Source organism: Typha latifolia, chromosome 4 (genome assembly GCF_019914945.1).
Source record: "Typha latifolia isolate L0001 chromosome 4, TyphaL0001v2, whole genome shotgun sequence".
Taxonomy (NCBI): domain Eukaryota; kingdom Viridiplantae; phylum Streptophyta; class Magnoliopsida; order Poales; family Typhaceae; genus Typha; species Typha latifolia.
Window position 1 is genome coordinate 17,838,067 of NC_133089.1, and position 13,937 is coordinate 17,852,003.

General features: G+C 38.6%; 2 protein-coding genes and 1 pseudogene across 5 annotated transcripts; 2 read left to right on the forward strand and 1 right to left on the reverse strand.

Annotated features, from left to right (window-relative positions):
• Window positions 1-615: 615 nt before the first annotated feature.
• LOC140786602 (5-methyltetrahydropteroyltriglutamate--homocysteine methyltransferase 2-like) lies at window positions 616-7,245 on the forward strand. 2 transcript variants are annotated; one of them, XM_073135154.1, is made up of 15 exons: window positions 616-739; window positions 2,244-2,453; window positions 2,981-3,334; window positions 3,449-3,536; window positions 4,092-4,219; window positions 4,297-4,488; window positions 4,584-4,786; window positions 4,866-5,029; window positions 5,211-5,291; window positions 5,380-5,546; window positions 5,627-5,732; window positions 5,843-6,093; window positions 6,209-6,281; window positions 6,365-6,493; window positions 6,595-7,245. In XM_073135154.1, exons 2-15 carry the CDS (start codon window positions 2,338-2,340, stop codon window positions 6,958-6,960), a joined length of 2,418 nt encoding a protein of 805 aa, XP_072991255.1. In that variant the 5' UTR covers window positions 616-739; window positions 2,244-2,337; the 3' UTR covers window positions 6,961-7,245. The 2 variants fall into 2 exon arrangements, with proteins under 2 accessions (XP_072991255.1, XP_072991256.1); XM_073135155.1 differs by having other exon boundaries at window positions 6,650-6,805.
• On the forward strand, window positions 623-1,927 carry LOC140786604 (ubiquitin-conjugating enzyme E2 2-like; annotated as a pseudogene).
• On the reverse strand, window positions 7,064-13,910 carry LOC140786603 (uncharacterized). 3 transcript variants are annotated; one of them, XR_012108672.1, is made up of 15 exons: window positions 13,756-13,910; window positions 13,290-13,341; window positions 13,064-13,155; window positions 12,341-12,959; window positions 12,185-12,252; window positions 11,971-12,053; window positions 11,021-11,120; window positions 10,609-10,694; window positions 10,082-10,164; window positions 9,814-9,938; window positions 9,628-9,729; window positions 8,985-9,278; window positions 8,773-8,895; window positions 7,946-8,058; window positions 7,064-7,699 (listed from the first exon to the last, which is right to left on the reverse strand). XR_012108672.1 is itself a non-coding variant. In XM_073135157.1 (14 exons), the coding sequence occupies exons 2-14, from the start codon at window positions 13,291-13,293 to the stop codon at window positions 7,310-7,312; spliced, it is 2,169 nt and encodes a 722-aa protein (XP_072991258.1). In that variant the 5' UTR covers window positions 13,294-13,341; window positions 13,756-13,910; the 3' UTR covers window positions 7,064-7,309. The 3 variants fall into 3 exon arrangements, 1 of the variants encoding a protein (XP_072991258.1); XR_012108673.1 differs by having other exon boundaries at window positions 7,566-7,699; window positions 7,946-8,013; XM_073135157.1 differs by lacking the exon at window positions 7,946-8,058.
• Window positions 13,911-13,937: the final 27 nt, after the last annotated feature.

Genomic DNA, 13,937 nt, shown 5'->3' on the forward strand with positions numbered 1-13,937 from the left:
TCTGAATTTGTACTCGGCCATTTAGCCATCATAAAGTCGCTAAGATTGACACGCTTCTTCTAAATAAGTCTATAGAGATTAGAGGTGGTCATGAATGATGTAATGCATTTAGTTTTCATTAAATTATTTGTCTTCTTTAATCAGATCACCATCATTTGCAACTTGCAAGTAGGACTGGAAGAATAAATAGTAAACCGAGAAAATAAGTTTTGGAGATCTAATGGTTTAGGTGGACAGTAATATAGGTAAAGTGAAAAATAATAAAATAAAATGATGATTTTCAAGTTAGATAGATTGTGAATTAAGTAGCCTTGTTGATCATGAGTCAAATAGACTATTGGTAATTACGAAATAGTAATGGAGTTAAATAAATCTTTTTCCTGTTCTCATCTCATTGACTTGGTTTCGTTGTAGCTGACTTGGAGCAGTCTCAGTTTGGCCAATTTGTGGGCAGAATCATCTTTTTTCTCTAGCTCACCACCCTCTTCTTTCCGCTTCTCTCTCTCTCTCCTCCCCTGTCTCGCTTTAATATTGGGATGTTAAAATAAGTTATAGACGTGCTCATAATATTCGAGGAGGAATAGTTTGGAAGAAAAGATCCGATATTTGTGAGTGGATTGAGATGTCGACACCGGCGAAAAAGTGGCTGATGCAAGAGGCTGCAGCAGGATCCGCCGGCGGGCATCAGCGGCGCGCCGCACGACAACAACATCATGCTCTGGAACGCCATCATCTTTGGGTACGATCTTTTTTATTTCCTTTTCACACCTATTTGATCTTTGATCAATTTTGCCTTCTGAAACCATCATGTGAAGAAATTGTGGCCTCTAATAATCACCAGTCTATGCAGATGGAAGCATTTGCTTGGATATTTTATAGAACCAATGGAGTCCTATATAGGATGTTGCAGCAATACTGACTTCTATACATTCTGTCATTCTCTAATACTTAATACTTCAGAGTTCAGAATATTTTTATTTTTGATTGATTCAAACCCGAGACTGTCTGTATTAGAATGTTTTATGCTGAAGGTTGGATTAGATCCTTTCACTTAGAGCAGGTAGACCTTGTTGTCCTAGAATACTTGTAGCACCAAGGCTAAGGACGATTTCTTAAAATGTCAGACATTTTTCATTTTCTTGTTAGATCTTGTGGAAAGCAAGAAATAAGGAGTAGAAATCAATTAGATTCACCTGCACATAATATGTTCCACTTGTACTCCAGCTAGTACTTTTAAATGATTGTTACTTTGAAAGACATATATTTTGAATTTTGGTTGTCAGGAAAGCAAGGCCTTTTTCTTGTTGAAGTACATTTCACCCTTTGAATGAGTGAATGAATATACATTAAACTGTTATTCCTACGTAGTTATCTGAAGGACTGCATGTCAAATGCGCTAAAGCCTTCAACTGTTTATTACTGTACAGCTAACTCTTCTTAATGGCAAAAATATTAGTTCATGAAGCATTCAAGTATCTACAGGATAGGAATGCACAATTTAAGAGTTAATGTGAACTGTCTAAACTTTAACATGCTTGTATGTTCTGCCATTTGTACTTTTTATTTTTTCTTGTCACCTATCATCAATTTCAATAGTCAACTTAAGCTGCTTGAGTGAATACTCTGTTGTAGATTAATTATCATGCCATTGAATAATATTTGGCAACTGATGTTTTGGCCTTTGTTGCTGCTACCTTCAGTCTCTTCTCTGTGACCCAAATCCAAACTCGCAAAATTCTGAGGCCGCTCGCATGTTCAGTGAGAACAAGCGCGAATACAAATACTGCAAAGTTGGGAGTCAATCTAACATCAGTAGCTTTGTAATAACATAGAAATATGGGATCATTGGGGGTTCTGTAATGGGATTTGCCATCAACCTGTACCTCCATGTAAACACTATGCAATGTTATAATTCTTTGTATGCAAGTAGTGTTATAGTTGATTTTCTCTGAAGAATATTCCTATGGCTGCTCATAATTAAGGAAGATTCCATTTAACTGAAACTTTATTTAGTTCTCTTCCTATAATCCTAGTGTCAATCTCTGGGGCAGGAACTTAGTTTTTAGAATCTGCAAGTAGGATAACTATATGATTTATGTTCATTAAGAGAAATCGTATATGTTGCTTTCCTCCTCTTGTAAGAATTCTGTTATTATTATTATTATTATTATTATTGCTCATAAAAATATAACTAGTATTGAAGCAAGAGATTGAGTTGCGTTGTTTGGCTACTTTTGAGGTAGGTAGTTATTCCAGCCAGTACCAGTGGCAGTGAGAGTTTTAAAATCAAGGAAACCCGTCTCTCCCTCCGACGATAGAATAAAATAAAAACAAAGAATGCCTTCCATCTCTCTCTTCCTCCTTGCGCGGCCTTCTGCTCTCCTATCTCCGCCCTTCGCAATCGCCACCCTCGCCTCATCCTCTCTTCATGATCGCCTCCATCTCCCCAGAAGGTAGTAGAGCTCTCTCTCTTTCTCTCTTCTTTACCATTATTGTGTTTCCAAATTCTTAATGTGACCCTTAGATGTTCGATGTTTTCTCTCTGAGAAGTTTCTGTTAGTGTTATCGTTAGTTGGTTTTCTATATCTGCTGTTGGATCTTGCCGTCAGTTTTTTGTCGCGAATTTGTTGTGTCGTTTATGCTTGTAGGTTTAAATGTTGTTCACAAAGTGTACAGTTTTTGTTTTCTTCTTTTTCTGTTCCAAGTATTACAAATGCATTTGATATGTTTTCGTTGCTTCCTCTGCTAAGTTAGTCCTCCATTTTGTCGAATTGATGAAGAAGTCTCTTTGTTGCCACGACACACATACGTACATGTTACATGACGAGAAACTATTAAGTAGGACGCAGTATCTGGTAGCCAAGTTTCTTTATCTTGCTGCAGTAACCAATCTGTACCGTACTTAGGTTTCTAGAAGTAGATTTTACCATTTCTGTGTGTTTCTCTTCTTTCTCTCAATACAAGCAATTATGTCTTCCAGGAATATGGCTTCACATATTATTGGGTATCCTCGAATAGGACCAAAGAGAGAGCTTAAGTTTGCGTTGGAATCCTTTTGGGATGGGAAGAGCAATGTAGATGATTTGCAGAAGGTTGCTGCAGATCTCAGGACTTCCATCTGGAAGCAAATGGCAGATGCTGGGATTAAGTACATTCCAAGCAATACTTTCTCATACTATGATCAAATGCTTGACACAACGGCAATGCTTGGTGCCATTCCCTTGAGATATGGGTGGAATGGTGGTGAGATTGAGTTTGAGACCTACTTCTCTATGGCTAGAGGAAATGCATCTGTACCTGCTATGGAGATGACCAAGTGGTTTGACACTAACTAGTAAGTGATTTCAATTTTCAACTTCTACGGGTGCCCAAATTATGTTAATTTTTATCATGTAGATTTGTCTAGGACAAAATTCACCAACTTGATTCTTTGGTGTTTTCTAATTAGCCACTACATCGTCCCTGAATTGGCTCCGGATACAAAGTTCTCTTATGCTTCTCATAAGGCAGTGTCAGAGTACAAAGAAGCAAAGGCAGTAAGGCTCTCGATAAACTCTCCTATAATATTCTGCTGTTAAACTTTGCAATGTTTGGAAGGTGGTCAGACATGTATAGTCCTCCTTTGCACTGTACTGTCAACCATGATAGCAATTAGAGATGGTTAATGCTGGTCAGTTTCAGAAATTCTAATACACACGAAATAATATATTATCAGAGAGATAAAAATGTTTAAAGTTCCATGTTGTCCTCCCAAATCATTTTTGTTTTGTTTTCTGCTATTATTCTGCTGTTTTAAGTACCTGAAATTTTGAAGTGACCTTTTACATGCACAAATTATATGATGTGATAGGGATAACTTCTTGAGAAGTCAAATTCTCAAAAAACCTAGATATGACAAATTAGTTGCGACATATATGTGAACATTGATATGGCAAATTCTCTCTACTCTTTCACAATATGTTCTATTGAATTAACATATTACCTTGTAGTATATGATGCTCCTATTTGGTACTCTTAGTGAAATGATCACGATGACATTTTTTTTTGTGAGTTGAAATCTTTTTCTCATTTCCTTTTCTATCTGGATGCAGCTGGGCATTGATACAATTCCGGTGCTTATAGGGCCTGTCACATACTTGCTGCTGTCAAAACCTGCTAAAGGGGAAGATAAATCCTTTTCTCTTCTCTCACTTCTTGGAAATGTCCTGCCTGTCTACAAGTAAGGATTATTACTACATGCTTTGTTGGATGGGTTATATACTTGAATTTTGATCATCAGTCAATATTCATTGTCAGGGAAGTTATTGCAGAATTGAAGTCATCAGGTGCTTCATGGGTCCAGTTTGATGAGCCTACCCTTGTATTGGACCTTGACTCTCACCAACTGCAGGCATTTAGCAAAGCCTACTCAGAGCTAGAGCCATCTTTATCTGGCTTGAATGTGCTCATTGAGACCTACTTTGCTGATGTTTCTTCTGAGGCTTACAAGTATGCTATTTCACATGTTTTCTTATTGAACCAAATTATATATGTCTAATGAAAAAAGAAAACAAAATGCTTGACCAGTACTTTTGCCTCAACAGAACCATCACTACATTGAGTGGCGTGTCTGGTTATGGGTTTGATCTTGTTCGTGGATCCAAGACCCTGGACCTAATTAAAAGTGCAGGTTTTCCATCCGGCAAGTATCTTTTTGCTGGAATTCTAGATGGAAGAAACATCTGGGCAAATGATTTAGCAGCCTCCATGAAGATGCTTAATTCACTTGAGGCTGTTGTAGGCAGAGGTCATTATTACCTCATTAAACTGTAGCTTTTCTGAGCAGTTCATCTTATTTCTTTATGCTATTTCATTTTGTTTTGCAGACAAGCTTGTGGTCTCAACTTCCTGCTCCCTTATGCATACTGCTGTAGATTTAGTAAATGAGGATAAGCTGGATAATGACATCAAGTCTTGGTTGGCTTTTGCGGCACAAAAGGTGTTTGAAGTGAATGCGCTGGCCAAGGCATTAGCTGGCCACAAGGATGAGGTATGATCTTTTATAGTTAAAGACCTGGTAAGGGTGGTGACTGCCTCATTATAGGTGGTTTTTCATGTATACCATCACTATCCTACAATTTTGTCAAACCAATTTTGCACATGCTGTCTGGTTAATGACTTAATGTCTAATTGACAATATCTAACCATTGTTTTTCTGATTTTCTCCATAGGCGTTCTTCTCAGCAAATGCTGCTGCACAGGCTTCAAGAAAGTCATCCCCCAGAGTGACCAATGACGAAGTTCAAAAGGCTGTAAGTTACTGAAAATATATAGGAGCTCATTTCTAATGTCAAACATGTGGGCCTCCATGTAATTTTACCTACGATATTGGATCCCCAGGCTTCTGCACTGAAAGGCTGTGACCACCGCAGGGCTACAAATGTTAGGGCCCGATTGGATGCACAACAAAAGAAGCTAAATCTTCCTATCCTTCCTACCACTACCATTGGTTCATTCCCGCAGACAATGGATCTTCGGAGGGTGCGAAGAGAACACAAGGCCAAAAAGTGGATACCTCTCTCTTTGTTATTTGATTATGGTTTTCTTACTTTGTGCTGTATTCTCCTAATCAACATACTTTGCACAGGATCTCTGAAGAGGAGTATGTGAAGTCCATCAAGGAGGAAATAGGCAAAGTTGTTAAGTTGCAGGAAGAACTTGACATTGATGTCCTTGTCCATGGGGAACCTGAGGTTAACTTAACTGCTTATGTTGCCATAGTTATAAGTCATTGTATCTTTGTTTGATAGAATCACAGATGGTGATAGCCTGGTTTGCTTATGATGCAGTCTCTCTTTTGCAGAGAAATGATATGGTGGAATACTTTGGGGAGCAACTATCTGGATTTGCTTTCACAGTCAATGGTTGGGTGCAATCTTATGGCTCACGATGTGTTAAGCCACCAATCATCTATGGTGATGTGAGCCGTCCCACGGCTATGACTGTGTTCTGGTCAACAATGGCCCAGAGCATGACCTCACGTCCCATGAAAGGAATGCTGACAGGCCCAGTAACAATCCTCAACTGGTCTTTCGTCAGAAATGACCAACCAAGGTTAGCTCTTCTGCTTTGATAACAATCATGTATCCTCTTGTAAATGTTGTCAAGTCCTCAATGTCTTTATTGAACTTTTCTACTTATCATTAACTAAGCAAATTGCATCTATTAGATTCGAGACTTGCTATCAGATAGCTCTTGCGATCAAGAAGGAAGTGGAAGATTTGGAAGAAGCTGGTATTAAGGTCTGGTTCTTTTCTGAAAAACACTTTTTAAATAATAAATGGAAGATTATCTCAGCTTCTTTCCTTTTGTGGGGATCGTCCAGGTCATCCAAATTGATGAAGCAGCTCTCAGAGAGGGGTTGCCTCTCCGCAAGTCTGAGCAGGCCTTCTATCTTGACTGGGCTGTTCATTCATTTAGGATCACTAATTGTGGTGTCAAGGATACAACACAGGTTCATCTCTTGCTTTTGCTTCCTATGTATGCTTTAAAAAACTGTGAGGCTGTGACAGCCCTCATAATATTCTTGTTTTTTATGATCATGGTCCTATTTAGATACATACGCACATGTGTTACTCCAACTTCAACGACATTATCCATTCAATTATAGACATGGATGCTGATGTGATTACCATAGAGAACTCCCGCTCTGACGAGAAGCTCCTCTCAGTCTTCCGAGGGGGTATAAAGTATAGCGCTGGCATTGGCCCTGGGGTGTATGATATCCACTCTCCTAGGATTCCGTCGATGGAGGAGATTGCAGATCGGATTTACAAGATGTTGGTAGTTCTTGAGACGAACACCCTATGGGTGAACCCTGACTGTGGTCTCAAGACGCGCAAATACTCTGAAGTGAAGCCTGCCCTCACAAACATGGTGGCTTCAGCCAAGCTGCTCAGGAAGCAGCTGGCCAGTGCCTAGTAACGCGCTGCATTCCTACATACCTCCTACTTTGAGGAGGAGGTTTCTGCGTAATAATGTAATTTAGCTTTGAATTAACATGCAACAAATCATGCCTGACATCTTTGTGTAATTTCTTGTCATCTTAAATCAACACCTTTTGTTTGCACTTCTAATCAACATCGTCTTCCTCCTATACTGACTGTAGGAGTAAAATATGCGGACAAATTACGTAAGTTACGTTTCTGAACAACAACCAAACAACCATAAGATACAAACCGACACAGAAAAGAATAAGGGAACCCAGCCATGGGATCCACAGAAAGGAAAAACAAAATTGCCTTTTGTCTAACACTACCTCTAAGAGCATTTACATCAAAACTCCAGCAACATTATCAAGTGCCTTCTTTGCAATCTTATATTTGCCAGCTGTAGACTTTCCGGTGCCTGCAGCAACAACATACTGCTTGATGAAGAAAACGAGGCTGCTTCTCAGCATTTCAAGCTCTGGGAGTGCAGCTATGCGGGTAAATATGTTCCAGACAAGAGCATCGCCATTCTCAAAGATAGATTCAAACAGCATTCGAAAATGCATGACTGTTTTTGGAGTCAGATGCTTAGGATTTGCAAGATCTACAGTCTTTAGAATGGCAAGGGAGAGTGAGAAGCGTGCTAGCATCTCTGCAACAAATTTTGCAAGGTTCATTGATCGCTGCAGTTCCATGTTTTCAAGTTCTTTAAAGTGATCCCATATGCAGTACTGGTGTTGCAAACCAGAAAGAAAGAGATTTAGAAACCATGAAGAAATCAAGAAAGCAACTGCTAGAGGCTTATCTTCATTAAAAGACCCAACAAATAGGCATACACATGTAGAGATAGATACATGTAAATGTAAAGTCTGGCTGGGAAATGTACCAGACAGACGTCTCCTTCAACAGATATAGCAATCTATAACACATCAAAGGATATTAAGCATGACATAATTTGTTGATTGTAAAAATGAAACCTGTGCTTTTTGCTTGTAAAAGTCAAGACTCCATGACAGACAACTTCACCAGCCTACATTCACCAGAGCTGCCAAGGACTTGAGCATCAGTATGCTGCTTAAAACTTCTTGTGCTGGTAGGAAAACAGCATTGTAAATAGGTCACAAAATAGGACCATTTTGTATCGCTCTGTGCTGCCCAAAACATTAAGTTTTGAATCAGCAAGAGTTGGCATCATGCAGCACAATACCGAAACAGAGTCCTAGGTGGCATAGTGTTTAGTTATAGCACAATGGCCACTCTGACAGGCAAAGCATGGCAGGTGGTACTTCCTGGCCGGCCAAGCTGTGGGACAAAGCGTGCCAGGAACTAAAATCCTTGACCCTAACTGCCCACATGTATAATTACATCAAGAAAGAAATCCTGATGCAAGTCTAGTTCTAGAACATGGCTAATTATGAGTTAAGATAGCATATAAGAGCAACATGATTAAATGAGTAAAGCTCGTCAAATGTCACATATGAAGTGATCTACATCATTTTACTTAATTTAGAAAGAAGGCCAACTTGGTAGGATAAATTTTGCAAGAAGAGACTTCCAAATTTAAATTTAGTTCTTCAAAGAGATAAAGTATGGGACACTCCAATTGGAAGAAAATAATACCAAGACGTCAGCCCAAGTATGCAATGCAACATTACTTCGAAAAATTCAGCACAAATCAGGTGTATCCAAATCATAACAATACTACTCTAATCCCTGATCCAACTGCAAGAAGTAATTATTTCAACCAAACAATCGTAAAAACTAAGAAATTATCTTCATGGACAGGGAAGAATAGTCTAGATACCTGTAGGCTGAACTTGTGATTTTTGCCATGGCTACATAACTTGGAAGCCAAGACAGTATAATACTTATTAAACATCTTTTCTTGTAAACAGCAATCAACAAGGACCCTCATGATTTCCCGATCCTGTGGCTCATCATAAATAAAACAAAATCAATATTGAGATGGGAATAACCAAGAATAGACAAATTACATAGTATGCATAGTGCAAGCACCTGCTTCCCGGAAAAATCCAGCCTCAGAAGTTTCTCAAAAGCATCTATGTAGTCTTCCCCACTCATAATTATGCAAAAAATTGCTTTTCGAAGGTCGGTGTTCATTCTCTGTGCGGCTGCAAGTTGAACCAACTTTTGTGCCTCTAAAACCTCCTTGCTAATTGTAGTCACATCATCTTCAACATTTTCTATTGTTGAGACAACATCCCCTGACAACCACCACTGCCCTTTCTTTTCCGGATCAAGCAGCTTGCTCCACTTGAGCCCACGCAAAAGAATATCTTCTGCCTTAAGCTGCAGAAACTAAAGCCATCAGAGTAGAGACAGTGTTTTGGACATGAGAATGATATCTCACTTCCAATTCTCCACAGACGTTAAGACGTTAAAGGAAGATCCGTTTCTAGAGAAACCAGGCTGCAAAGCATTCTTAAATCCAATATACCCACATATACTATCATGAAATTACAGGTATTACCCATGAGAAAGCAAAATATGAGAACAGCACCTCTACTCTTATAGCTTGCATGGTTCAGTTGACAGAAAACAATGCATGATTCTCTGGCACACATAAATTATTGTATGTATAATACATACTAATTATGATGTGACAATGTTTAAAAACAAAAAGTGTAATATGACGGACCTTTTGTAGCCACTTTTTTATCCGTGTATGATGCACAGGATCCTCTTTAGCCCTTCTCTTATTGTTTTTAATATCACATATTGTCTCAAGCATGAATTCCATCTGTACAGAAATCAATCCAGAAAAACAATAATATATTCAAGATACTACATTTTGGAACGAGAATAGGAAATATAAGCAGCTTACCCGTCTACAGTTTATCTTTCCTTCTCCTGCAGAAAGAGATTTCAACTCATTCACTCTATTCTGAATACTAAGGACAAAATCTTTCATGGAAATGGGATCTTCGCCCCTGAGCTTCATTCCACAACCTGTTTCAGTTCAAAAGTTACCACAACAGAAACTTGCTGATAATAACTTTCAGTGAGGAATAACTGCAAGCATCAGATTTTCCAATTTGTGTAGCAATTAACGTTTATCAATAAGCAAGGTCGTGGAGAACTCAAGATCATACTCTGTAAGATTGTCAAGATTGTTGAGACGTCCAACTCCGTCAAGCGCTTGCTCAACTCAGAAAGAAGGTCAAATATGAGATCGCTGCATATTAGGAAAAAGGTCAATAATTAGTATGAATATGACTAGACTGCTCCAGCATAATAACTTCCGACAGTCTGCTGCTTCAAAAAAAAAAAAAAACTGTTGAACAGAATCAGATTCAGTATATGCACGTATTTACATTAAAATACAGATTTTTTTTTGAACACTTGGAATTTTCTCAATATCTACTTGGATAACTGAATTGACTTGGCATGAGAATAATAATAGCACCTCTCAGTAAGTCAAAATTTACCGATGACATTTTACAAAGTTCTAATGTTTTTTGCATGCTAAAGCTTCATTCTTCTCAATAGACATTGCCTTGATACATATGTCAGTCAATGATGTCAAAAAGTAATACATATGTGTAAGATCTCCTGTTGTACAACTATTGCAAGCTTGCAATACTAAAGAGATGCAAATTGTGTTATTTATATCTCACACCTTGAACAGACACCAAATATGCACATGTAGGACAGTAACAAGGTGAGATTTCGCAAAGATAGGCCATCTTCCTTCAAGTATTCAACCTACGAACAAAGGAATGTGTTCATTAGGAAAGGCTCAGAAGTTACTCCATGATGAAACATTAATACAACATATTAATTTTTCCATCAATAAAATGTAGTGGTTCTTACAATATTTGTAACACCTTAAGAAGACCAAAATGGAAAGCAGCAAAATTGTAAATGATATTATATTATAAATAGGATAAAATGAACATTATTGTGCACTCTGAACATACTATAGATCTTTGATACAACCGTTGAAGACAAAGCTGCTTAGATACAAGAATACTGTAACTAAAATCACTTCTCACAATGACGAGTGCTCATATTACGTATTTGCCTTATACCTCGAATGATTCAGCAAGAGAAGCAAGAAGCTTTGCACTGAAATCAATCCCAACTAAACATGCCATACCTGCAACAAAAGCTGAAAACACAGCAGCATACCTACATAGATAAATGGTCTGGTATTAATGCTAGAGAAACCCTTTATGAACATAATATAGTGTAAACATTCAAGGTTTAATAAACTTTACATATTCTTCTCTTTGATTTCTGGTTACTAAATTGGTTCTTCAATGACTTAATGGTGTAAAATAAATTTTATTCACTGGGTCAATTTAAACAAACAAAATAGGCAAGAACCCTGTCTTCTGTTCTAACAAAGTTCTTTCAAGTTTTTCAGCAACTACAGAAGAAAGTCCATGAAGTCCTTCAAGAATTACTATGACCAGTAATGAATCCTTGACAGTGATTCCTATTATAAGGTGGGCAAGATATATAACCATGACATCTCATTATCTCCAATATATCAATTGAACTTATATTCACTGAAGGAACAAGAAGCAACAAGCATGTCCCAATAACTCACTATTTCCTTGGAAGATCAAGTTTGGACTTTGGAATATCTTATCATGTATGCCATACTTCCTTCCCAGGATTGTAATGGAAAATCAGGTTTCAACGGACAGTTGGATATGAATCACCAATCATGTAGCTCATAATTTTTCCACAAGAGCACAAAATCTCAAATAACTTCAAGGCTGTTAGATGCTTATTTTGCAACACAGCTTTCTGAGTTGTGGATAAATATTTCATAATTGTAAAGTCCATTAAAGTTCTTCAAGTTCCTTGTAGCACTTAATTATATAGAGTGCCTATTATCTATTATCTGCAATTTATGATAAGGTATTCCTTTGATTGCTAAACTAGAGATTTTTTTTCTAAAAGAAATGGATTTAGAGATGTAATAATAATGCTTGGACCAGAGATCAAAAGGGTATAAAAGAGCTCTAACTGTTCATTGCCACGAGGCCCTCCTGAACAAGAAGTCACAACCTCTCCACCTATTACTTGACAACCGACACTGCGAGAAACTGACTGTAAGAAAGTTAGGTAAATAAGTAGAGGAGAAAGCTCCTGATTGAAGACACAATAGGAAACTGGGAACAACATAAAAGATTTATTATAGTAGCAGAAATTAACAAAAATACTTTTACGAATGGACTTACCCGAAAGATTGCAGCAACCTCTTGTGTAATAGACTCCACATTTGACTCAGAAAGCCTATTCAGAAGTCCTGAAACAATTATAACGGTAAGCATTTAATAAATAACAAGAGCCAAATCTCATTGGGAAATACCCAAGTGAACATAAGAAACTCATACCTCTCACTCTGCGGCGAATCTGAGAAATCTCTTCAGATTCAGTATTCGCACAAGCTCGCAGGTTAGGGGCCACATATTTCACACTCACATCCATGACAGGTGGTTCCTCCACATGTTGATCTTCTTCATCTGATTCCTGGAGATACTCGGCTCCTCCATTCTCTGTCTCTGAACCTTCAATATTCACTTCCTCAGCAACCTCACTCTCTTGTCGCTTCTTCTTTCTCTTACGTTTATTTCTATCACTCGATGTAGTAGCATTTATTCTCTCACAAGTGTCTTCCTCCTTTATTTCACCATCTATATCAATGTCATCAGCAAAGACGGAGTCTAGCTCTGAATGGAGTCCCTCAAATAGCATATTTATCCCATCATCAGGACCACTCAGCCTTCCCTTTTTAACCTTGAGCTTCTTTGCAAGCCTTCTCTCCAAAACTCGATCCTCCTCTATGCTAGCTGCACCTTGTCCCATGTCAATTTCAAGAAACTCTTGGAACTTGGTCTTTGGCTTACCCTCTAGATCTTTCTTCTTGTTCAAACCAGAAGGTTTTTCCTTAAATTTCATCTCCACAGCTGGTTTTGGATCCAATGTTGCATTACTTTTCTTATTCTTACCACTCTAGATTCCATGTATTCCGTATATTAGATTCAAAAGTGACAAATTCTATAATTTGAAACTATTGTTTGATGCATTTAAGTGAGGAAAAAGCGATAAATGATAACCTGGTTCTCAACCCAAGAGAGGAATCGGTTTCTGTGCTTCTCCAATCGTGCTTCCTTCCGCTTCTCTCTCCGAGATTTCCCTCCAACTCTCTCTGCAATAAGAAAAGTTTAAGAAGTTGAGTAGGTCAAAGAACAACCACTACAACAACAATAATGAGCCAAAACTGGAGTTCCGAAGGTCAAATCGGAGAGAAAGAACATAAACTTGTGTTGATTAATTGCGTACCCATGATCAATTTCTTCACCAAATCTTTGGTTGCTCGTATTCAGGGAAAATCCTTCAAAAACAAACATCCAGGAGAATAGAGAGTAAAAAATTTTAGTCAGCTTGATAAATCCCTACTGCGGTTGGGACTCGAGGAAGTGAAAACCCTCAACTCTCAACTCTATTAAGATTAAAATGATAAAATAAAATTGTACTTCAATGCTCCTCCTGCATTAACTTTACTGCAGACGGCTTGAAGAGGTGCTAACGGTGATGACAGCAATGAAGGGGGTGGAGGAGGAGGCGATGGTAATGGCGTTGGCTGAGGAAGACAGTGAAGGCGGTGGTGCGTAGGCGAGCAAGGGAAAAGGTTGGGTTGGGTTGGAGAAGAAAGACGAAGATGGAGGCGGCGGCGGCGGCGGCCGCGAAACTTGGGCGAGAGAGACAGCGAGAACAAAAATAGCGAAATGATAAGAGAGAAACTTACCAGAGAGAGGGAAGGGCAAGGGTATCTTCCACGGCGTCTCCGTCTCGGCAGGGTGCAGATGGAGGCGGCAGCGAAATCGCACGAAAGGAGGAGAGAGAAGAGAGACGGAGGAAGAAGTGAGGAAGAAAGATACGATACGAACAAATACGACGCCCTCAGCCTAAACGGGTCGAGGTTTTAGT